This window comes from Chanos chanos, chromosome 3 (assembly GCF_902362185.1).
Source record: "Chanos chanos chromosome 3, fChaCha1.1, whole genome shotgun sequence".
NCBI classification, from domain to species: Eukaryota; Metazoa; Chordata; class Actinopteri; order Gonorynchiformes; family Chanidae; genus Chanos; species Chanos chanos.
The window spans coordinates 23,624,626-23,650,000 of NC_044497.1; the positions used below are offsets into that span (position 1 = coordinate 23,624,626).

Sequence of the window (25,375 nt, forward strand, 5' to 3'; positions counted from 1 at the left end):
ATTCTCTTTGGCATCCCAGCGCTCCATGGGAATGTGTTTGTATGCACGCAGGGAGCGAGGGTTCAGCGCACGCCTGCAGGAATGGGATAAAGAAAAGGGCCTGGGTGCGGAATCTGAAGGGTCATTCCTTTCACCGCCCATCCACATGCACATTACCCACAAACTCTCAGGAGGAGAAACAACCACAACAGATTCCTTTTTCAAAAGCCTCTAAGGTCCCAGACCTCAAAATTAGAGGAATGTTATCGCTCACCCCATACTCACAGTCCTCCCCTCCAGCCAGAAGATCTTTTTGAAGAGACTGAAGGTTGTGAAAGCATAAAATGGATGTATTGTATCAGACACGTAGCTTTTATAGTAAATGCTGTGTGAAGAAAAGAGCAAAAATATATCAAAGAAACAAGCACAATAACAGTATTGATGCAGTGATAAATCAGGGAATAGATGGCTATTTGAAGAATTTGTCAGTAAAGGGGCTTTTGGGGCCAGAGGATGAGAGGAGAGCTGAAAGAAGAGTGAAACCAATCCCACATAGACAAGTCCCAGTAAACATTAAACAAACGCAACTAGTTACATGTCACACACGTTTATTTTTAGATTTTTTTCTTTGGCAAACACAGGAACATCTGTTTGTCCAAAAAAGTAGAAAAGACATTCATAAATTTATCCAAAAAACAGTTCTTTTAAATTGCCCGTTAGATCACATGATCTTTGGGCAGAAAACAAATGATAAAAACGGAAGTCCTTCATTTTGTACGTAATTCAAAAACAAATAAAATAAAATAAATAAATAATTTAAAGGACTTGAAAGAAACATGAAACAACTCAAATAATGTACACTGGGACTTGGGAATGTGCAGAACTTGCACTGAGGATAAACGCAACACAATGACATCAGACAAAAGCTGAGTGGAACATAAGTTAAGTTTTAAAGTCCATTTTTAACTCAGTGGGTTTGGATGAAAACCTGTTAGAACTCTTTGGAATCTCCCTTTTGGTCTCAGGACAAATAAGAGTATGGTTAAGTGGTGCTGGTCTATTGGGCCATGTTTAAATCTCTCCAGGAGGTTGATTTATTCACTCTTTTAGGTAACTGGGTTGGTTTTGGTCATTGTTGAACTGTTCCGAGTTTGTATGGGTTTCTGGAGGGTTTCTGTGTCAGAGTCTTTGGCCCTCCGTATGGAGTTAATCACAGGCCAAACTCAGAGTTTGCTCTCCTCCTCCTCCAGTGCTCGGTTCAGCCCAGGGATAAACTTGAGGAGCCGACGACGGAAGCTCTTCTGTTTGGGCTTGAGTTGTGAGGAGCCAGACCCTGTTCGTCTCTCCTCTCCGCTCTGCCCCATGGGCGTGGAGCTCCTGACGTAGCTTCGCGTGCTGGCACTGCGGGTGAGCTGGGTCTTGGTTGTGGCAAACACCTCGCTGGCGGGCCTGAGGAGGCGGTTTTGCCGTGGGGGTGCCATCTGTTGTGTGCTGTCCGTCCTGGCTGGGTTGTTTACGAGGTTTCTAGAATCTGTGTGGTTTCCTTGGTAAAAGCAGGTTTGGTAAAGAGGGTCGTCCTCCGTGGCAGCGCTCAGGTGACTGGCACTGCTGCTGGTACTGCCTGTACAGCGGAGTGCCCGCATGGCGGCAGGGCTTGGTGCGCCAAGACTGCCATAAATGCCAGCTGACTCCAACGACTCATACACGGCCGCATCGCTCATCACAATGCCTGAGGAGGAAGGAACATATTCAGTACTGTCCCACAACATTAATATCAGAAACACACTCTCTGTCTGAGCTGAACAACCAACAATGACTGAATTCAGCGTTTCTCAAAACCAGACTGATCCAGAGGTGGTTTGAAACATAGGCTATATAAACATATGTTTGGAGCAGTGTTTTTTTAGCACTAAGGTTAGACTGCTGTAGTTAATGTGATTCAGTGTAGGAGCACTCAGTGTGAGAGCGAGAGATGAGAGAAATCATTTAAGCGAGGCAAGTGAAGTGCTTATCTGTGTTCCCTTTATGGTGCTTTACATTAATACATTCCTACAGCCTTGTGCAGAAACAATGCAGTTCCTATCAGTGCATTAGTGTGATTGAGGAGCTGTTTGATGTAACTAGTGTGCTGGCCAGTGTGGCAGAAAAACAAAACTCACCATGCAGCAGTCTCTGCTCCTGCATCATCAGAGACCTGTACTCATCCCATTTCTCATGGAGGGTTTGCTGCAAACAGAGGAACAGGAGAACAGCTCAGTCTCTGGGCAGGCAGGGGACAATCAGGGTCACTGGCTTAATGTGTTCATGCAGGATTTTCCATCACCATGGAAACCAAGGAAAGAGCATCTCTGATAGGGATGAATGTGTCACTCAACATCTGCTTCCCCTTTTCAACATATTTTTACACAGTTAGATAGCAAAAGAACATAGGTCTATAAATATTAATTAGACACACATTTAATAACCATTTTTGTTCATTTTTGCAGTGCATTGTAAAATAACCTCCTGATGATGTCTTGATGCTTTGCTCAAGCTGTAAGAGCTGAGTTTGGAGATGCTGCATTTCAGCCCTAAGGGACCTGAAACAATGCCAATTATGAGGTTAAGATCTGAACCAGCCAAACTCCTTCTATCACTGGAGAACCAAGAGAACCAGAGGAATTCTTTAGAGTAAACCAGAGCCGGTGGACAGTATCAAGTTCCTACAAAGCCTTGTTTTAGGATAAGAACCTGACGGTGAGACAATCCTCATAAAGTGGTGAGCCTTTTCTTAAATGAGAAAATGTAGAACACTATTTGGTTTGTAAACAAATCCAGCGGTGAGGTCTGTTTATTGTTGACAAGTAATCTGCCCTTCATTGTGGGTCCCAGTGTACATTTCTCCTCTCTGTCTGCATATGCATGTGATTTAACATTTACTGGTGTCATAACTTTTGTTGTCCTCTTTGTTAGGGTATGTGGTAAACATTCATCCCTTACTAAATAATTACTCTGCATGAACTTGAAGCCAAGATATGATAAAATAATAAAAAATCAAAGTGTGCATCATTGCAAAGTCATTCACTACTTAAATGAATCTCTATCAAAAATTCCATTCAAGCAATCAAGAAAGAGAGAGGGGCCCTCTCAATTCGTGTATCATGTCTGTCTAGACGTGCAGTTAAGCAACACTTCTGGCAAGCTTGCTTATAAAACCCACAAGATGTGGTAGTCTTGAGAAGCCCAACTTCTCTTTCCCACAGGTTACTGAGAATCTGAATGGTCACTGATGGTGTGAATGGTAAGGGGAACGTGTGAATGTCTGTTCTCCTTTTCTCAGCAGCAGCCTGAGTTCTGGTATGCTGAGGATTATGGCCAGAGAGTCTTAGAGCAGGTGTGGGGAGAGAGAGTAAGGAACAGGTGGACCAGGGGAGCGGTCTAAATCCAGAACACAACACCAGACAACCAGCTCCACACATTTGTGCTTGGATTGGATTTGTGTTACAATGCCAGACCAGCCAACCAAATGACAGCCAAAAGGAGAGAGGGGGAAGGGGGAGAGGCGGAAGGGGGAAGACCAAAAGGAGAGAGGGGGAAGGGGTGGGGGGAGGTGGACAGTGTCTGCTGACATGAGAAAGCAGAGGTTACACGACTGTACAGTTTGTGTGTGTGTGTGTGTGTGTATGTGTGTATAAGGTACTATTGAAAGAGGGAAACAGGCACTCCAATTACCTTCAAATACTGCAGTCTGGCCTCTAATTCTGCTTTTCGTATAGAGTCACTGTACACTGTCTCTAGCCTGAAAAAGACAAAGTCGTACGTTAAAACAGCAAGATGTTTCAAGGCCAGATAAAAATGCAAAATCCTTAGTTCAACTTTTATGTAAACCACTTCTTTAATGTGAAACTCTGATGAGTCTGTATCTGATGCTAAACAATTTACCAGACTCCAAAAACCCCCACATCCTTTTCCCACCTACTCAGCTCCCCCAACTGCACGCATCAGATTTCAAATCTTATACTCCACTCAGTGACACAGATATGTTAGGGGCTTTATTTTTATTGGGCTGGTAACTTATGCATTTAGTGGTTAGCTTAATGCCCTCAGCAGCAAAGCTAATTGTGTAAAAGCTATGGAGAGAGCGGAGACACGCACCCCAGCCTCCTTCATGTGGTTCACATCATTGGCTTCCCAGTTTATAAATGGAGCTTCATTTGAACGACTCTTTTATCTTTTATTAACAGAGACCAGGAAAGAGTGTGGTTCTAATCAAGTAATAGCTGTGTTCATTCTTTATGCTAATGAAAAAATACACCAAAGGACATACACACAAGACTAAAAATATCACTCAGAGAGAACAAAGCATTCCACCCTATATTAAAGCTGAGGAGTTGTTTCATTATTTATTTATCATTTTTGTGAGTCATAGCAGGGGTCATAAAAAGGCTGAAACATCAGGGAAAACTTAAAGCCTTCTAAACTGCTCATGAAGGTTTTCTCACCTTATAGTGTTGCCCGATGATTTGATAAGCTGAACAATATCTTTGTGGCGGAAACCTTCCACAGGAGCTTCATTCACACTAGCGATTGTGTCTCCTGCGAAGACAACAAACAGAGGGGAAAAAGTATTTTATGAGTTAAACACTGGAGGCAGTCCTCAGGCAGTTGACACTGTGACACTTTTCCACAGACTTTGGTTAAGTCTGATCTGGGATCAGTCAGTGGTCTCTGCTGTGCTGCATGTGTGGCCTCATGGCTTGTCAATTCTGTGTGGCCATGGCAGAAAGCAGCTGGCAAACACACAGCCTCTCTATCATAAAGACCTCCTGACCAAACACGACCATATTTCAGAAGTCCCATCAGAGACTCAATACTTGTCTTTGCTCATAAATGACTTTTTTTTTTTTTGCAAGTTGCAGGTACCACTTAGCACTAAGGACTTTAAAAACAAAATCCCCTCTCATCGTCTTTTTGTCAGGGCTGTTACTTCACAGTGTGACGAGGTCACAAGGTTTGGAGAGGAAGGTCACACAGGACAATGCGTTGAGCATGAAGGGAATGCAGGAAGTGAAACTGACAGACATGCAGAGTGAACTTGTTGTGAAATGTTTAGGCCCATGGTGCACGCAGCTCTCTGCATATTAAATTTCCACTTTGTAAACTTGTTGGAAACCACCAGCCCTTCATGACAAAATGTAATACAGGCGAAATCTGTGCTTCTTAAAAGGGACTGTGAGAAAGATAAGGAAATACATTTTTACTGAACAAAACACATTTGACAACGCAGGAATAAATACATAAATAAGATTAATTAATTTAATTAAATTTAATTAAATATTTGAAAAAGACAAAAAACTCTACTGAGTTGGCTGAATTTTCATTGTTCACTCTACTCAACCAAGGGAAAAGACATTTTGTACAAGCTTGTTGAGGTTGGTAGCAGGCCAGACACTTGTGACCAGTACAGAAAACCTGGGCTATTTGTTCAAGTAGTTACAGGAAACCAGACAATGTTCAAAACAAATCTCCAGGATGAAAACAAGGTTTTGTGTATGAGAGTGGAAACATAGCTGCCTACTCCGAGTGGCTGGGTACATTTTTTTCTTTTTGCCACTACATTTAGAAATATGTGACAGTCTAATTGTGTCGTGTCGTGTCAGCTCACTCCCCTAAGATGTGAGTAGGCTGAAGAACCGGTAGGCACAGTACAATATTTGCACTTCCTCAGACAGCATGCTGAAACTAATCAGTCACAATGTTGACACAAAACAACAGGCCAGCACAGTGGCAAACAGGATACGGTACAAACAACAAAGATACTTCAAAACCAGCGACACCGCTCCACCCTGTGTGAGCAGTGGATATCCAGTTCAGCCTCTTCTCTCACAACTATTAAGAATTAAGAATTAAGAAGAGAGGGGGGTGCTCTCTGAATAGTTATTTACTGGTTGATTCTTCATTATTTACACCCTTCCTTGTGTTAAACGGAAGTTTAGAAAGAGACTGTTAGACCAAAGCGGTGGGGTCTGTAAAGTGTGGTGCGCGTGCACTTACCGACTTTGAGACCAGCTTGCTGGGCAGGACTGTTGTTGTGGACTTTGCACACAAACGTGCACATCTCAACAGAGTTCTCATTCTGATGGTGGAGCCCATACGTCTGGAAGACAATGGAAGAACAATGCATATGACTTCCGCGCAGAACAGGCACTGTTTCTGTTTTTACACTGGAGCAAATATGTATGGGTTTTGTCCATTAAAAAGAAGAAAGAAACTCATAGTTTGTCCACGTAAAATCTCAGAACCACTGGAAAATAAACAGAGCTCAGACTCTGGTTTAGAAACTGCTCTTATCAGGTTTAGTTCTGTTTGCATGGTAGAAGGCAATGGATCTGTAACTACTTCTCTATTCCTTCCCAATGACGTCCTCAAAGCCTCAGATCTGTGGGACAGGTGGTATGTGTCAGAGAATTAAGCATGCTGTCCACTGACAGAGACACAGGGAAGGACCTGCCCACATCAGAGATATCTTTTTACAGGGCATACATGTGTACTGTAGTGTACTGTTTGGCTGTCATGCATCTGTTAAAATGAACAACAGCCATGAACGTAAGCTAACCGCCAACATCAACTCTATCTTTAGCTGTTAGCGGGCGTAAGATTGTGTCATGTGTATCTAAGCAGTCCGGCTGGGTCACAGAGAGGCTAGGATAACTAGCAAGCAGGATAACTACTGTGAGCTAATGGTAGATGTATGTCTCTACAGGATAAAAAAAAGAACTGAAAAAAAAAACATGAAAAGAGGTAGCTGAGAGAGGGTAGCACCCAGGTCAGACTGCTGTGTGAGAGTTATCCCAGCAGCTTCAGTTACACACACAGAGGAAGTGGTGGCTAACAAAGCCAAACAGCATGAAAAAGAGATAAAACACACACACACACACACACACAAAGTAGAAGGAAGAGCTTGATCAGATTACCAGTGATGACCCAACATGCAAAACAGGAGCTTCATTTCCCATATACCAGTCATAAATGGCTCATTCAGGCCATAAGCCTCCCTTTTTCTTGGCAGGTATGAAACTGAACTGATTTGGGTACGGTAGCATTTGGTATCAGTGATACCAAACTGGGCTATGGCTCTTATACTGTGCTATGCAGTGACAAACTCAAATGTCTTATCGTCTGCAGCAATATAATTTTTCACTAAAATAATTTTCAATTTTTCACGTGTCATGAGTGTAAAAGCTTAGTTTTTAGATTTGCTGCTTGTTCTCAACCACAGAACACACTCAGCTGTACCATAAGAGCTTGTATTATAGTATCAGAAGGTATACGTGCAGTGTCAACCCTTCACAGCCCAACCATGATGAGACTTGAGATTAACACGAGCCTTCCCTGACACCAACCTGAAACCTCAGTCGGTCAAACAGAAAAAGAGGAGTGTTAGACGACATCCTCCAGAGTTTGACTGCTGCACGAGCTCTGACAATGGAAAGCACCACATTGATTTTGGAAGGCAGAAAATTTTTAAAAATTCCAAAGCATCACCACAGAGTGTTCAAAAGTCGTGGCAATGGTCTAGGCTGACATTCAGGTGACAGAGTCAATCAGCATCAGCTGAGTCCATGGAATTAAGATGCTCAAAATGTTAAGCTCGCTCGTTAAGTATAACAATATGACAACAAAGAACTTTCTGGCGCTCTTAAGAAAGTCTTAAAACTACACCAAATGTTTGGAATCACACACTTCCCCTGACTTCTAGGCCTTCACATCCTTTTCAATGGTTTTTCACAGCTCCCGGAGGGGAGAAAGTATGCAAATGCCTCACCACCAGCGTATTTACATGGCCAGTATGCACAGGCGAATGTTGTGCTCACTGCTATGTGGTGGGGCTATAGCCTTGGTTGGGATATTATGATGAACTTCATCCTCTGGAACTCACTCTGCCTGTCAGACATAATCCTTATGTCACATCCTGTATGCGAAGGCCAGGAAGGAAAGGAGTGTTCTCCCATCCGTCAATAATGAGGTGAGCCATTGCCCCTCTAAATATAAACTGGTGATCTAGCATGGACACACGGTGGTGTGTGAGGTTGTGCGGCACATGATAAGACTGGTGTTCATTCTTCAGAGCCTAGATACTCCAGTGCCTCCCAGAGGGAGCACTGTGAGGCACGGAGCTGAGGGAAGGGGCTGAAGAAAAGAATGGAGATAGATGTGAAGGGTATGCTTCCGACCACAGGCAACTGCACATCACCCAGCAGATACAGATAACCCCAGGCTACAAGATGCATGACAACCACAATGCCTCTGAAAATAGGCATTGAGTAGCTTCATCTTCATATTGGTTGGAGTCATCTGATGAATGGCATTTGTGAGGAAAGCATAGACAGACGAGTAGACTAGACTGATTTAGCACTGACCTCTCACATACACAGGGACCGGAACGTTCCATTACAATCTCACTGATGTTAATGTGAATGGTAAAAATCACTACAGGAGGATGGATCACACTCGGTGTGGGGACTGAATGGGGTATTGGTTTGTATATTTATCTCAGAGTTTTTAATGTTCTGCATATCAACTGAAGACATGTAACATTCAGTATCAACCATGCATGAACCACCATAATGTCAGATTAACACATTTTCACTGTTTTGTTTGTGAGATTCCATCAAACACACACACACACAAAAAGCCAAAATCTTCTTACCTGGATCTCAAAGCCAAAGGCTTCACCCTCCTCCTTCTCCAGGACCACCACCTTCCTGAAGAAAACACACAGAACAACACATGTAGGGTCACATTCAGACAGAAATAGTGACAACATGGTGAAACATGAAGTGTCTTTTAACATTAGGAACATTAACTTGGCTCTTCAGGTCAGTCTTCCTCCAAAGACTATGCCACTGATGATGATGATGGTGGTGGTGTTAGAATGCTATTCAGAAGCAATCTCTACCAGGCTACTACCAAAGTATCAGGAATGGGTACTATCCTGTTATCATTTCATATCCACCATATTAGGCCTTTATATGTGATGAAATTTCACAAGGAGGGTGGAAAAATAGTGTCCTCCTTAAGTATCAGTGTGACAGTAATTCTGAAAACAGTGTTAATGTCAGTCTGACAGCCATCACAAGAACCACTGTCGTCTCTGAGGCATGTTCTCAGCTTTCGGCTGCAAAACATGTTTTTGAATTTCTGCATCTCCTAGCAACAGTGTAAACATGCTGCATATCACAGAACATCTACATTTCAGAACTTTTTTCTATAGAAGTTCTGTTCTGACCAAAGTAGTTACTGTCTGGGTGGCCTGCCTGGTCCAACAGCAGAGTGGACTTGCCATCATGAACACAAAGCAATACTGACTAAACATAACAACCTCCCTCTGTGGGCAAAAATGCTACTTGCGTCATTAGTACGGCATGAATTATGTATCAGTATATGGTGAATAATAAGGATTACATTAAAAATGCAGTCACAGCTGTGTACCCCCCCCCCCACCTCCTCTCTGTCAGACAAGCTCAAAATAAATCTGCTCTGATTTCATAACTCAACTAATCAAATCCTGGAAACACACAGGGGGCTTTTTTCAGAATATAATTCTATTTTGAATATAACACACACTGTCCTGTGATTAAATCCAACAGACTGACTAAGTGCTGAGTGAGGGTGATAACTGTGATCTTTTAAAGGAAGGGACTTTGAGATACATCTCAACCCACACAGGTTGGTCAGGTTGGCCAGCTTGGCAGTGGGATGCTTTCTCACCTATGTGGCTCTGGTGGTTGTGTGAGTGGCTTCCATTTCTGCAGCCCACCACTCTGTGAGAAGAGAGAGAGAGAGAGAGAGAGAGAGAGAGAGAGAGAGAGAGAGAGAGGAAAGGGGAAAAAAAGTTGAATAGAGTGGTGAAATCCCTCCGTAGTTGTGCCTCACGTCACTGAGTTACTCGATCATGCACTGATACTTTGCGTCACACGCAAGGGTCTTCCCCATTCCAGCAGGTTTCAGACTGACAATGGCGGATAAAGATTGCCAAAAAACATTAAACACCTATATCTTATAGACATGTGTGTGTGTGAGTCTGTGTGTGTGAGTCTGTGTGTGTGTGTGTGTTTAGTTATTAAACTAATGCATAGCTCAGATGACGCTCGAGATTAGAACCTGTAAAGCTTGTTTTTTCTCTTCACAGTACACTTCACTTGTTGCCTTTATGTCAGAGGCATCGATAGATCGATATGCTTGTTGGGTTTCTGCCTCCCTCTTTCACATCATGTGCCTGTGATTGTTGACAAAATAATCAGTAAATGTGTCCTTATGTGACTATCACCCGGAGAATTGAAAAGATATTTCAGTTTGAGCAAGTGAAACCCAATAGGTAAATAGCTGTATGAAACAGTAGCTGCTTTGAGAGAAAGCCTAAATCCGTGTAAGACCTGCCCTTAGTCCACTTAGTATAACTGCTATAAGTACCCAGAATGTCACATCTGTTTGGACTGAAATCAATTTGGGCCTGTTCTGTCTTTAACGATCAGGAGCTCTCGTGAAAGTACACTTTGTGTCAGGTTAGTAAAAATGTTGCCTGCCCTTATTTTCTTACACTTCCAGAATTGTCTCAGGGGTCTCCTCAATGACTTCATTTATTTCTAAATATCCTGAGAGTCCTTCGGGGGGTGGGGGCAGAATGCCTGCGCTACACAATGCTCTGTTATGGCTCTGAGAAACAGAAGCTGGTTCATAGCTTACTATGCTTCAGACATCAGCCACTGCTGGCTCAGTCCAGCACACTAACAGCCCGCCATTAGTTAAAGGAGGAGTAGTTTCAGGTTGTAATAGTCACATTATTTTGGTTCCATTGAAAAGCTGCTACGTCCTATTCCTATGGGCTGCATGGATGAAATCCAAGTAACCACTGAGCCATTTGATCAAAGGCTTTCATTAACCCCAGCAACTCACCCAGAACTGTTATCATTCATTCAAGTGACCTAGGCATCAGTACTGGTCATGCTTCTCTTAGCTCAGGCAACCTTATACAAAGTGCTTATCAAGAACAGTCTGGCTTTATTCTACTCCAGTGCCCAACCAAGAAAGGCAAACAGAGGTTCTGTTGGATACAGACAACGCACTGACAAGGTCAACAATGTGGCGAACGGTGTCATCATGGTCAACTACGGTCACCGAGTTAGCGACACAGTGACGCAAGTGAGTCCAAGTGTATAGGACATCATTGTGTGCCACTCCTTGTGACGACATCCTACTGTCGAACCAGATGTGCACAGCTGATTTAAGCAGGCCTTAATATGCTGTTTAGCCGAACACACAATGGTCTCATTGTTAATGTCATGATAAACCATGCAGGCCATCAAGCACAGCTTACAGTTTGCTGTGAGCAGAGGGAGTAGATGGCCTGAGCAAGGCTGTAGTGTGGGTGGGCTTCATGGCCATGAGGTCTGAAGGCACCGAGACCAGTGACCAATTACACGCCATGCATGCAGACCACAGGATCCTCCTGCATCACTCCCTTGGGTAAAGAGTATCTTAAATCTTGATGGGCAGTTACACTCCCACGTTTTCATTACAAAGTGAATATGCTTTGCGATCATGCAAAGCTGGACGTTATGGTTCAAGTCTTTGCATAACCGTCTGTTATAAAATGGAAATGCGGCAATGTGCAACATTTTGGCTGCGTTGCCACGTATTGTTGCGATCCAATGGAAATGATCGTACTTGTGTGAACGACCACTTCACAGAGCTCAGGTGTGAAATTGCCTAAATTCCGAGCTGGAATTATGGTTCACAAATGCTACTCGGCAGACACTGCGCTATTAGAAGAAAACAGGCATATGTTTGAAACATGCAACATAAATTTAAAATAATAACTTTAATATAATAATAGTAATACTAATATTCATTGTAATAATAATTACTTCTTTTAAACTAAAGTTTGTTTTAAAAACGGGCATGGGTCATCCATGGTTAACCAAAGCTCTAAAAACCACTCGATATGCTACTTCACAAATAAAGTTAAAAAAAAAAAAGAAATGAAGTTGTGATAATGAACAGAAAGTCACTTTTAAAAGCACTCACCACTACTTCTCATCGAATTAAACCTGTCACCGGATTACTGTCTCCACGTTTTATCAAATCCAGACATCCCCGTTCAATTAATGTTTTCAATGTGTGTGTGTGTGTGTGTGTGTGTGTGTGGAGACTGTACGTGCAGAAAACACATGGGCTATTGTGAGGGCGCTACATTCACAGACACTGTGCTGAAAATGCTGGAATGTAGCCCACGCGTTATATCTACGATATTCAGGGTGAAAACTTTGTAATTCAGAGAAAATATCAAAAGTTCGACAAGATAAACTGATAATGTTTCGAACCAAAATCAAAACCATTTTAGACGGCTATAGGAGCTTGAGTTAAAACACACCATTCACAACAAGCCTGATAATTAACCTTAACGAACAGGTGATACACATTGAACGTTAAAGACATTATTACCTTTTTGTAATTCCTGGGTAACGTGCCTCCAGAATATGCAAGCGTCTTGTAATTATAAACTTCAGAGGAATGGGATGGTCTGTCCATGGTCCTACAGCTGTCTGATTTGGACGAAGAGAAGTAGATATCTCCACTGTCATAACGCGACTGTCCAATATCTGGATCGTTTGAATTAAGCTTCTGAACTCGCCGGAAAGTCATATTCTTCATGTTACGAGGTCACCCAATCAAGCACAGTGAAAAAGAAGAACGATTTGAACAAGAAGTTCTCCTAAATGAGAACGGTCTAACAAAGAACATAAGAGAATGTAGTTCCTATTTCACTCCTGTTGCGCTCCACTTCTCTATTATTGCTACCGAAAACGCAAAACTACTGTTCAGGACTTCAACATGTCAAGTTAATGTGAGGAGGAGGGGCTGGAGGTGCGCGCGATCCTATTGGGTGCTGCGTAACAATGTTTCGTTTTCTCTTGTTTGAAAGACGGAGACAATGGTTAGCCATGTATTTTCAGGACAAATTAATGCTTTATTTTTTAAAAAGTTTCTCTTGTTCAAGTTAGAGAGGCTTTTCAGGATCTCCTGCCCCCACAAAGAAAAAAACCTTTGTATAAACCGGACCAGCTCCCTTTTAATCTGATGCGAGGTTACTGCTCAGACAACTTCGCAATTTTGTTTGCACTTAAATGTCACTATTTGTCGAATCATTGTGGAATAATGGACAAAAAGATCACATAGGGGCGAAAGTAATTATATGTTTTGTATATATATATATATATTGCAGGTAATGGATTACCTGCTTTAAAACTCATGTATTTAACCCGACTACGAACATGCCGTTTTACGACATGCCTATGATCCTGAGTTTCGCGAACTGAAAGAACTGCAACCACTGAACAATTAAGAAGCCCAAGATGTAGTTAAAAAAAGACTCCATCAAGCTTGACCTACAGTGCACCGCCCGACGCTTGTCGAACGTTCTCCAGTTTCCCATTCACGTTTGTCAACAAGTCACAAAATTAGATAATAGTAAAGAATGGACCGTCACATTAAGCGCGTTACTGTACTTTAATTGCGTATTTTAATTGACAGCGGCGGAGAGACGGTCTCAGTTCTCATAAGCTGCATATATCTTAGCAAAAAAAAAGACCAAACAAAACTAAATGTTGAAGATAATCGTCCACTTTAAGGTCGATCTCCCCACTAAAAAATTAAATTAAAATAATGGCATGTGAAAATATAACAAAGTTCGAACCATGGCAGACAGAACATTATTTTCAGCCCCTATTTTACAGAGTTCTACAGAAAAACAGGCACCAATCTCAGTACGTTTTAACTGAACACTTTCAGTTGGAAAAAAAATTACAACAACTTGAATGTTTTTAACTTGTGTGATACAACCAATGCCAACCTACTGTATTTATGGAGTTCCTGGTAATATAAAGATAATCATGTTAGAATATTAGATTAGAATATTAAAATTAAGAATACATTCTTTATTTTATACATCACAAAGCATACATGGCACAGAGAATCAACTCCTCTGAAAAAATCTGTCTACTATACCACAAACATAAGGGGTAAACAATATTAACCGTTCAATAAGTTAATGTCAGTCCTTCAAAAGTTTGAGTTACTGAATCTGAATATAATTCAGACCCAGTAAGTGAAACTTTTGACACCAGACAGAGCACTACTGGATTCAGCTTGTTAATCTACATACAGGTATGATTTGTAATAGTTCATATTTACAATGTGAATTTTGCAGTAAAAGCAACAGACCTACAGAGGAATTTTGTATCCTGCTTTGGCACTGAGGAAACTCATTGTGTGAACATAAACCCTCACTGTGTTAATGAGATCAGCACAATAGCCATGTCTCAATACTGCACCAGTCAAAAAACAAAGCATTTGACTCCATTCATTCTAGAAAATTTACAAACACATAGAAATGTAGGCCGCGCGTCAGAGGAGTTTTCAGTGTCTGTGTATGAGTGTACCAAAGAAATCACAAAAGGGCCTCAGCACTTCTCTACTTCAGGTTAAAAAAGCTGGAGGATTTGGCCTGTGGAGCCATCAGCATGCTGGCCTGGTTCTTGTGTGTGATGTGAATCTAATGAGAGGAAAGAGGAAAAAAGAGAAAGTAAAAAGATCTTTCCACGATTACAGTGTCTTTCTCCAAAAGCCACTGTAAAATCAAATCAGTTTTATTTTCTGTTGATTGTGAAATGGTTACATTTTTTGTAATATTCTAACTGATCATTCATCAGAAGAGGACTGAACACTCACTGTACATGGAGGTTGCATCCATGGCTCTCCGTCAGTTTGCATGGGCAGAGCCTTCTTGGTCCTAAAGTGGACATGAACATTTGTTTATGCAAAGGACAGCACACACATGTCCTGCTGACTGTATTGGTATGTCTGAGCAATGGTACTGGCCTGTGGAGAATATAGATAACTAGTCCCACATAGGAGTAAAAAGAAATCTCCCTTCTCTCCTAAAGCACTGGAGCACCTGACCACATCTACACCATCATCACTCTTAACTGACTGGCTGTTAACTAACTGGCTGTTAATTGACTGGCTACATATTTCATCTCAGTAGAGGTGTGAACGGTTCTCAAGGCATCCCGTATGTAAACGTGAGGCAGACAGTCAAATGCTAATCCTGTATGGGGCTGAGGAGGACAGAGAAAACGACCCATGGGGAGACCGCATGTCTAAACTTGTCTGTGAGTTGACGTCTAAAGGAGAAATTATGATATAACCCTGCTCATATTTTCATAAATCATATTTTATCACTCTTCAGGAGTTGGATATTATTAATAATAGGTCATATTGAAAGTTCAATTTCTTCCACAAATGTGCACTTTCTGCATATATGTTTGTGGGCTAGGCCAGTGGCATGCTGTGTTGTTGTGGCTGTAAGCTGCTGTGGAGTGGACTGAGTGGGAAAGCATGACAACGCATGATGGGTGAGTGTCTGCGGACCCACCTGATGGTGATCTGTGAGGTTTTGGCCAGTCGGACTGCACTCTTCAACCCTGTGTAAATCTGACCCATCTCTATGGCCCCCTCCAGCCCCACCACCTCCAGACGCTTGTCACTCATGTCTGCCAGAGAGAGAGAGCGTGGAGCATAGCACACTGTGACCAGTGCAGACACAGAACTGTTTCTGAGGTGGTAATGACAGCCAACAGGGTCGCTTCTACATATTTGCAGAGAAAACAGGTCAGACACTGTCTCGTCTCTATACTAAAGTACCCTGAGAGACTGCTGATGAACACCTTTAATGAGGACTGTATATTAGATTAGATTCAACTTTGTTGTCATTGCACATAGTACAAGTACAATGAAATGCAGTTTTACATCTAACCAGAAGGTGCAAATAGTAGAATAAGGTGCTGATGAGGCAATATTTACAGGTGAGAGTATATGTGATATATTGTTATATAAACATGAAATATATACAGATAACAAAAATAAGTTGCTGACAAGGCAATATTTAGATAAGGTGCAAGTGCTAAGGCATATATGAATTATATAAAGTTGGAGTGAAATCAATATTATATGTGAGAATAAGTACAGACAAAAAATAAAAACTTGGCCAGTCTCTATTTCATTATATATACATTATGTTACATTTTCCGACATTCATGTTTTCTAATTATTGATTACCCTGTCGTTATGAGTGTAATCTCTGATTGTCATGTTTAAGGGAACTGCAGGAGGAAACAGAGGGTTTTGTCTGTGGAAAAAGAAAAGGTTATATGAGAGAGGAGGCATGTACCTTGGGGGCTGACTTTTAAGACTTCAGGGTCTACGATGACGTCTGGAAGCTCCTGCTCAGCCCAGCCCCTCTCACTTTTTTTGGCATCCCCCCACAGATTGGAGCCGCCGTGCATGCTGGGTATGTTAAGAACAGCGATGCCCTCCAGAGAAAGATTACTGAGGTCTAACACTGTACCACAACACTGCAGGACAGTCAGAGTGAGGGAGACATTACAAAACAATCTGAATTACAACAACAATAACAATGATAACAACAATAATAATAATAATAATAAAACAACTTTATGAATGAACTGACAAAACTGTCATTTTATTATTGAAAAAGAGGAAGGAAGAAATGGAAAGAATGAATAAATAACCATGACTGATCAGCCCACTGAATTCTCACCTCTATGGTCAAGCACTCCTTCAGTTTCTTACATGATGCGGAAATAGTTTCTGATGTGGCAAACTCAAAGTACCACAGCTTGTTCTTCATTCTGAAACAAGTTGAGATGTTTCTGTCATAAACAATGGGTGTCTATGTATAACTTCGTGTTGCTGAATGCTTATGAGAAATACATAGGAAAGATTCAGTGATCTCAGTATTTTTACTATCACTAGTCTGCCATCTAGTGGTCAATGCTGTCTACTAGAAATGTGACAAACTTTGAAAAATTCATTTTGATGAAGTCAAGCTACTCGCAATACCATGCTGCCCTGCATTTCAGCTGAGGTTGTGTGAACGATGTTTTTGATAAATTTATGAAATTCACCAAACACACGGTTAAATAGCAAGAGCATACTGTTTTTGTTCACCTGCTGTTGAACTTCTGGGGATGTTTTTCCCTCATCGTGTGGAACCGGTGAGCGATAGAGGCATCCTATTGATACACAGTGACCACAGAGAGATTATTATGAAGAATATTATTAACATTAATGTTAACATGCATAAATTAAAATACATATGTGGGGTAGATGATGATGCAGTGTAATGTAGCAGCAGTAAATGGCATATTTAAAATCCATAAAAAAAGAATGAAGTGCCTATCAGCCCTGATGAATAAACATCACCAGTCCCACAGCTGTCCTAACAACTCTGTTACCCTGTCCTCCGTATTCACATTGCATTTTTCATATTTATATGACAAAGAGGAGCTTTTATCATTTTAAGAACATTGCTATGATGTTTTTGGAAATATACATCTTAACTGAGCGCTCTGGTTTGAGTTCAGCTATTGCCAAAGCAAGAATAAACACTGTTGGAGTCCACTGGCTATCAAAAGCCACTCTGAGAACTGTAGTAGCTTTGGTCCAGACTGCACAGGTTTTATTGCTCTGCTTTTCTTACCACACCGATGGAGAAGTAGTTATTGATGATTTCATAAGGCACGGGGTCTCCTTTTTCCTCACTGTCCTCTGGAATAACTTGGATACTCCATCTGTCCATAAATACAGGTGTGCTGGCTTCAATCTCCTTTAGGATTCTACTCAGATCCATGCCATCATATCCTACACACACACACACACACACACAAAACAAAAGAAAATAAAACAAAACATTTTTCCAGTGACAATGAAAAGTTTGTTTCTGCAGTGTTTGACATGTTTGACAATTTCCTTTTTTTAATAGTGCAATGCTGGAAAGAACCACTTAATGTTAGTGGTCTTAAAAAAGATTTGAATGATGTTTAATGACACAGAACGTCAGTTTTCACCTCCTCCCCATCGCAGACACCGTGCCAGGTCATTTCCAGTGCCTAAGGGCAGAACAGCCACCGGGGGGCGCACTGGCAAGTTCGCCTTATCTGTAAAAAGCAAAAGCAGACAAAAAACAGAGATGAAACACGAAAAAAAGAGACAGCCTGGCCTGGTCTGAGGTTTGGGTCAGTGTTTGTTCTGAGGTTTGAGTCTGTGTTTGTTCTGAGGTTTGTGTCTGTGTCTGTTCTGAGGTTTGAGTCTGTGTTTGTTCTGAGGTTTGAGTCTGTGTGTTCTGAGGTTTGGGTCTGTGTTTGTTCTGAGGTTTGGGTCTGTGTTTGTTCTGAGGTTTGTGTCTGTCTGTTCTGAGGTTTGAGTCTGTGTTTGTTCTGAGGTTTGAGTCTGTGTGTTCTGAGGTTTGGGTCTGTGTTTGTTCTGAGGTTTGAGTCTGTGTTTGTTCTGAGGTTTGAGTCTGTGTGTTCTGAGGTTTGAGTCTGTGTTTGTTCTGAGGTTTGTGTCTGTGTCTGTTCTGAGGTTTGAGTCTGTGTTTGTTCTGAGGTTTGGGTCAGTGTTTGTTCTGAGGTTTGGGTCAGTGTTTATTTTGAGGTTTGGGTCTGTGTGTTCTGAGGTTTGTGTCTGTGTCTGTTCTGAGGTTTGAGTCTGTGTTTGTTCTGAGGTTTGGGTCAGTGTTTGTTCTGAGGTTTGTGTCTGTGTCTGTTCTGAGGTTTGAGTCTGTGTTTGTTCTGAGGTTTGAGTCTGTGTGTTCTGAGGTTTGAGTCTGTGTTTGTTCTGAGGTTTGGGTCTGTGTTTGTTCTGAGGTTTGAGTCTGTGTGTTCTGAGGTTTGTGTCTGTTCTGAGGTTTGAGTCTGTGTTTGTTCTGAGGTTTGGGTCAGTGTTTGTTCTGAGGTTTGGGTCAGTGTTTGTTCTGAGGTTTGGGTCAGTGTTTATTTTGAGGTTTGGGTCTGTGTGTTCTGAGGTTTGTGTCTGTGTCTGTTCTGAGGTTTGAGTCTGTGTTTGTTCTGAGGTTTGGGTCAGTGTTTGTTCTGAGGTTTGTGTCTGTGTCTGTTCTGAGGTTTGAGTCTGTGTGTTCTGAGGTTTGAGTCTGTGTTTGTTCTGAGGTTTGTGTCTGTGTCTGTTCTGAGGTTTGAGTCTGTGTTTGTTCTGAGGTTTGGGTCAGTGTTTGTTCTGAGGTTTGGGTCAGTGTTTATTTTGAGGTTTGGGTCTGTGTGCTCTGAGGTTTGTGTCTGTGTCTGTTCTGAGGTTTGAGTCTGTGTTTGTTCTGAGGTTTGGGTCAGTGTTTGTTCTGAGGTTTGGGTCAGTGTTTGTTCTGAGGTTTGAGTCTGTGTGTTCTGAGGTTTGAGTCTGTGTGTGTTCTGAGGTTTGAGTCTGTGTTTGTTCTGAGGTTTGGGTCAGTGTTTGTTCTGAGGTTTGGGTCAGTGTTTATTTTGAGGTTTGGGTCTGTGTGTTCTGAGGTTTGGGTCAGTGTCTGTTCTGAGGTTTGAGTCTGTGTTTGTTCCGAGGTTTGGGTCAGTGTTTGTTCTGAGGTTTGGGTCAGTGTTTATTTTGAGGTTTGGGTCTGTGTGTTCTGAGGTTTGTGTCTGTGTCTGTTCTGAGGTTTGAGTCTATGTTTGTTCTGAGGTTTGAGTCTGTGTCTGTTCTGAGGTTTGAGTCTGTGTTTATTTTGAGGTTTGAGTCTGTGTGTGTTCTGAGGTTTGAGTCTGTGTTTGTTCTGAGGTTTGAGTCTGTGTTTGTTCTGAGGTTTGGGTCAGTGTTTATTTTGAGGTTTGGGTCTGTGTGTGTTCTGAGGTTTGAGTATGTGTGTTCTGAGGTTTGGGTCAGTGTGTTCTGAGGTTTGAGTCTGTGTGTTCTGAGGTTTGGGTCAGTGTTTATTTTGAGGTTTGGGTCAGTGTTTGTTCTGAGGTTTGGGTCTGTGTTTGTTCTGAGGTTTGGGTCTGTGTGTTCTGAGGTTTGGGTCTGTGTTTGTTCTGAGGTTTGGGTCTGTGTTTGTTCTGAGGTTTGAGTCTGTGTGTTCTGAGGTTTGGGTCTGTGTTTGTTCTGAGGTTTGGGTCTGTGTGTTCTGAGGTTTGGGTCTGTGTTTGTTCTGAGGTTTGGGTCTGTGTTTGTTCTGAGGTTTGAGTCTGTGTGTTCTGAGGTTTGGGTCTGTGTGTTCTGAGGTTTGGGTCAGTGTTTGTTCTGAGGTTTGGGTCTGTGTTTGTTCTGAGGTTTGGGTCTGTGTTTGTTCTGAGGTTTGAGTCTGTGTGTTCTGAGGTTTGGGTCAGTGTTTGTTCTGAGGTTTGGGTCTGTGTGTTCTGAGGTTTGGGTCTGTGTTTGTTCTGGTCCTGTACTAACAGGCCTGAGCCACCTGATCTAGACTCGTGTGATGAGTTAGACCAGAATGTTTGTGTTGGGGTAGCGCATACAGTGTCAACAGAGTCCTAATGTTGTGCAAAAATTATATGGAAAGTTATGTATTATTGAGAATATTTTAGTGATTATACGGCTTTAGGCTAACCATGATCCATTCTATGGCTATGAATATGTTTCACATATGTCAGATAATACTGAGTAGCATAGAATCACCTCTCTGTGATTTTTCTCCCTATACAATGTCTCCATCTAGTGGTGAATATGTGTCAGCATGTTTAAAAAACCTTTTTTCAGCAATCCTGTTTGGATGTTATGACACCATTGTAATTTGATACATTATATGTGAAATACCCACCTATAGCATCAAGAATCCAGCCAACAGTACCATCACCTCCACAAACCAATATTCTGTAATTTTGCAGATTTCTGAAAAAGCAAAGTCTGAGAGAGAGAGGGAGGGAGAGAGAGAGGGAGAGAGAGAGAAAGAGAGAGAGAGAGAGAGAGGGAGAAAGAGAGAGAGAGAGAAATTCAGATTGGCTACACTAAAAATGTTGTTCAAAAAAAGGAATGAAAAGAAAAAATGTCAGTTTCTGATTTGTTTTGTCAGACACAGACTACAGAATGCCACAGATACTGATCAAACTGGAGTCCTTACCCCGGGCCTGGACCGCCACTGGACAGATTATAAACTTGTCGTGGATTCAACAAGTACTGGAATTTACGAAGAACTCTGAGCAAAAAAGAGGAATTTGTTTTTCTTTGTTTAATTAATTTTTTGGAGTGCTGTCTGTTAGTTCTGTAGAATAAAAACAATATGCGAACAAGGTTTTCCCTCTGTGCTGCCGGGGTCCCACGTGATGACGCAATCCCATGAGCCACTGGGGCAACATTTGGGAAACTACAGGTTAAGTTATGTAACTGTTGTATTCATAACTAGAGGACAACATATTTCCCCTACAATGAAGTAAATGAAAATCTAAATGCATAAGAAATGGAGTAGAGTCTGCCCCCTGAAACACTGTCAGAGCGCACAGGCTGGACTTCTTTCCCTTACTGATTGTGCACTGGGTGTTAAAGGAACACCACAGACGATCTCACCTCTCTCCCTGCTTGCCTCCACTCTTTGGGTTCACAAATACCAGGAGAGGGTGTGTGTCTGGTACAGGATTTATCTGTGCAGAGACAAAGACACAAAAACAGTTACACCAAAAAAGATGGTGGAAATTTCAATCCTATAGAAACTGAACAGTGAATAGTGAAACTTTCGTTACAGTGAATGAGACGTTTTATATTATTCTGAACAACAGCAGAGATCTAAACGGGGTGTAGTGTGTTTATGGTCGTTTTTTGGTCTGGTTTTGTCAGGCAGAGCACAGAGGTCAGATGGTGTTTGATCAGTGACTGACATTCCGACCTGCTGGAACAGATCATACACTAGCCATAAACAACCAGCCATGCTTCAGCTCTCCATTTATGGCAGTTTACTTCACTGTCTGAGACACAGGAACAATATTTTTTTATGAATAATTCAGAAAAGCCTGCCGAGAACTTTGCTCTGAGCATTGCAAATGAAATGAAAACGTTTATTTTTCTTCATGAAGACATCCAAGACCAAGATCATGGTATATCCCCTCATTTTTAAATAATACAAATATGTTCACTGTCATTGACTGACGGTGACAGACTGAAAAAAATGAGTAGAGGTTCTGTTTTTTCCTGAGTGCTTTTTTTATGTATGCTTCCTGGGTAGCCAGGAGTGTGTTACCCTGGGTTTGGCTTGTGTGGAGACACACACCTGTAGCACCTGTCCATCAGGAGTGGTGTTGTGTTGTTCGCTGTCATCAGCAGATCCATAGCAGCCATTTTTCATGCAGTTTGGTCTTTCCTGCTCATCACAAAACCACGCAGGGGACAGGTCAGAATGACGGGCTGATAGACTTTGACTATGTAGTTTTTAACTCTAACTGGACTTTGTGTTCAAACAAGTTGACATTTTTCTTAACGGTGTTTTCCAAATGAGACAACACATAATGCTAATAACCAGTTTCACTCTATCTTCTGTTCAAAGAATGTTTCCATTTGAATTCATTTTTCCACTGTGTGGGAACATCTGTGCCTTTTGTGACATTTCTCTAAGTGTGAACAATTACTGCCCTGCACCTCAGTTATATAACTGAATGTAACATTAAAGCATTGACTGTGTGTTTACCACAGAAACTGAAGTGAGATTGTAAATGTCATTATATGAATGGAATTGTTATAATACTGGACATGTGACTCTCTCCTCATGTGAAGACAAGACTGTCTATATTCATGCCATGATTCAGGATTATGGTTAGGATTTACACTTAGTATTCAAAGCTAGGAAAGTTCTAGAGCTTTCTGTACCATGATGACGGGATAGATGGCCCAGGGTGGTAGAATGTGATCTCTCAGTGGTCCACAGTTACACTCTAATGGCTCCAAAGCCACACATTCGTCATGCCGCTAAAAGATAAAATTTCACACACACAGCCTTTAGTATTGGTTAGAGTTTACAAGAAAGACAGGCAGGCAAGAGAAAAATAGCTTAATATCGTCAGAGCCTCTTATTCTGCTTATGTACAATAACATTTTTCTCCATAACACTGGAGTCAGTGAATAATGTTTTCAGTTATACTTTACTTACTCCTGACAAATATGACAGCTCTATGGGAAAATAAATAAATAAATAAATAAGAAAATCCGATTCCTGAGGTTGCCACGGAGGTATGGGAACAAAGATGATTTGACTTCCAAATGGACCATTTATCAGTGGATCAAACTTATTGTAATCCTGGTGTGGGGCATTTACCCGGCATGCATGCATTTTTAAAACCCTTCAGGCCAGTCAACGCTTATTAATGCATACTGGTACAGTTATTATAATTGACACAGGCTCTTAAGCTGACCCTGCACTGCTAGCTGTGTTTTAGCTTGCTCTCATAAGAGCGCAATACAGGGTTTCCAAACCCAGACAGCAGGGGTACTTTTCTCACCATAGTGTGGCACCACACACAGCGCTTCCCTGTCAAGCCTTGTAAACTCTTGATCTTCTTCTGACATCTGTCGCACTTCCCCGAGTCACAGTTGCCGCTCACCCAGTCATGGGCTGCAATCTGCAGGGAAGACACATTACATAATGCACACAGTGTGTGGTCTAAAAGCTACAACGTGATTGGACTGTTCTCTCTCGGATGGGAGAGGCATTCTTTCAACATTTCTGTGGTTGTGACATGTCTCAGTTCCACTGGCAAATGCATAATAAACTGACCTGAACTGAACTGATCTGTTTCTTTCTGCTGTGGTTAATGGTGAACTGATCTGTGTTTCTTTTTGCTGTGGTTGATTGTGAACTGATCTGTGTTTCTTTTTGCTGTGGTTAATGGTGAACTGATCTGTGTTTCTTTTTGCTGTGGTTAATGGTGAACTGATCTGTGTTTCTTTTTGCTGTGGTTAATGGTGAACTGATCTGTGTTTCCTTTTGCTGTGGTTAATGGTGAACTGATCTGTGTTTCTTTTTGCTGTGGTTAATGGTGAACTGATCTGTGTTTCTTTTTGCTGTGGTTGATTGTGAACTGATCTGTGTTTCTTTTTGCTGTGGTTAATGGTGAACTGATCTGTGTTTCTTTTTGCTGTGGTTAATGGTGAACTGATCTGTGTTTCCTTTTGCTGTGGTTAATGGTGAACTGATCTGTGTTTCTTTTTGCTGTGGTTAATGGTGAACTGATCTGTGTTTCTTTTTGCTGTGGTTGATTGTGAACTGATCTGTGTTTCTTTTTGCTGTGGTTAATGGTGAACTGATCTGTGTTTCGTTTTGATGTGGTTGATTGTGAACTGATCTGTGTTTCTTTTTGCTGTGGTTAATGGTGAACTGATTTGTGTTTCGTTTTGCTGTGGTTAATGGTGAACTGATCTGTGTTTCTTTTTGCTGTGGTTGATTGTGAACTGATCTGTGTTTCTTTTTGCTGTGGTTGATTGTGAACTGATCTGTGTTTTTTTTTGTTGTTGTTGTGGCTAATGGTAAGCTGTTTCACAATTCACTGCATTTGTATAAAGTGATGTATTTGATCAGATTAATATTTCAGTTCATTCATACTTGCAATCAGAGATCAGCAACCCAATTCAGTCAAACTTATTTGTTTCACACACACACACATGTGCGATCGCGCACACACATACATACAAATGTCACGGACATTGAGGGACTCTTGAAGTTTGCAGAATTGTTGAAATTTGCATTGAGACTTGTATGGACTCACCCCGGTCTCTTTCTTAGACTTGACGTACGTGCGTGAGCAGGGAGCTGGGTTCCTATTAGCACATCTGCCGTGGACTGTGTACTTACAGCCTGTGGGAAAGCTATGCTTAGTGATGTCACTATTGCCAAATGAGTGAAGAAAACTGATCCCAGGGGTTGTGGGTAGGGGACTCACAGGTGCAGCAGAGGCCTTGTTTGCGGAGTCCTAGCAGCATACTCTGACACACGTTACAGTAAACAGGCTTATTGAAATGTTTCAACCTCCACAAGTGCTGCCCGTCCTTTTGAGTCATCTATAGAGACCAGAAAAGACCAGAAAGAGGATATCTCACATCAGACAACATGAAACAACAGAGTGGCTGTGTCTTTGAATCTTACCACAGTATGACAGTGGGACAGATCTCAGAGAAAGACCAGGGCACAGCCAGTAGTGGACTGGGAGGCACTTCTTACCTGTTAACATACATTCACCTCTGCTTACTGACACAGAGAGACACAGTTCACCACTTCCATCTCACATACAGGCAACCAATTAGTGAAGGTGTTGAGAAAAGAAAAAGGCTTCAGATGAAACACAGTATCCTCTTACAGGTTTTGCCAAGATGTTTGTTTGTTTGTTTGTCCGAACCTCAGGTGAGTGATATTTGTGGCAAAATGTATAGCCATGTCTACTTTCTTATATGGATCCAAATGAACAAACCATACTTAAATAAGACACTGTACTGAATACTGAATGCTGAAGCGTGTTGAGAAAACGTTCAGTGCTGCAGATTAAATAAGATTACAGCTTCAGCCCACACC

At 41.7% G+C, this 25,375-nt stretch overlaps 2 protein-coding genes across 2 annotated transcripts in view; both read right to left on the reverse strand.

The window, feature by feature from the left end:
* Window positions 1-826: 826 nt before the first annotated feature.
* tamalin (trafficking regulator and scaffold protein tamalin) lies at window positions 827-12,712 on the reverse strand. The gene is made up of 8 exons (XM_030769883.1): window positions 12,463-12,712; window positions 9,730-9,782; window positions 8,669-8,723; window positions 6,013-6,115; window positions 4,461-4,554; window positions 3,691-3,757; window positions 2,139-2,205; window positions 827-1,708 (listed from the first exon to the last, which is right to left on the reverse strand). The coding sequence occupies exons 1-8, from the start codon at window positions 12,670-12,672 to the stop codon at window positions 1,203-1,205; spliced, it is 1,155 nt and encodes a 384-aa protein (XP_030625743.1). The 5' UTR covers window positions 12,673-12,712; the 3' UTR covers window positions 827-1,202.
* Window positions 12,713-14,274: 1,562 nt separating this feature from the next.
* Window positions 14,275-25,375, reverse strand: part of dgkaa (diacylglycerol kinase, alpha a) — a 24,766-nt gene continuing 13,665 nt past the window's right edge. The window contains exons 9-24 of the mRNA XM_030769872.1: window positions 24,750-24,867; window positions 24,576-24,664; window positions 23,313-23,432; window positions 22,684-22,782; window positions 22,091-22,180; window positions 21,394-21,467; window positions 20,951-21,025; window positions 20,651-20,736; window positions 17,949-18,038; window positions 17,582-17,742; window positions 17,050-17,114; window positions 16,640-16,730; window positions 16,250-16,433; window positions 15,455-15,572; window positions 14,749-14,809; window positions 14,275-14,572 (exon numbers count right to left, since the gene is read on the reverse strand). Coding sequence (XP_030625732.1) covers window positions 14,492-14,572; window positions 14,749-14,809; window positions 15,455-15,572; window positions 16,250-16,433; window positions 16,640-16,730; window positions 17,050-17,114; window positions 17,582-17,742; window positions 17,949-18,038; window positions 20,651-20,736; window positions 20,951-21,025; window positions 21,394-21,467; window positions 22,091-22,180; window positions 22,684-22,782; window positions 23,313-23,432; window positions 24,576-24,664; window positions 24,750-24,867 — 1,602 coding nt within the window. The 3' untranslated portion in view covers window positions 14,275-14,491. The remainder of the gene's footprint in view (window positions 14,573-14,748; window positions 14,810-15,454; window positions 15,573-16,249; window positions 16,434-16,639; window positions 16,731-17,049; window positions 17,115-17,581; window positions 17,743-17,948; window positions 18,039-20,650; window positions 20,737-20,950; window positions 21,026-21,393; window positions 21,468-22,090; window positions 22,181-22,683; window positions 22,783-23,312; window positions 23,433-24,575; window positions 24,665-24,749; window positions 24,868-25,375) is intronic.

Excerpts from the sequence above, each read along its gene's own strand:
- tamalin (XM_030769883.1), bottom strand. The coding sequence starts at position 12,672 with ATGAAGAATATGACTTTCCGGCGAGTTCAGAAGCTTAATTCAAACGAT. Across the intron at positions 4,555-6,012 it reads GCAAGCTGGTCTCAAAGTCG|GAGACACAATCGCTAGTGTG; the intron begins GTAAGTGCACGC and ends TTGTCTTCGCAG. Across the intron at positions 3,758-4,460 it reads TCATCGGGCAACACTATAAG|GCTAGAGACAGTGTACAGTG; the intron begins GTGAGAAAACCT and ends TGTCTTTTTCAG.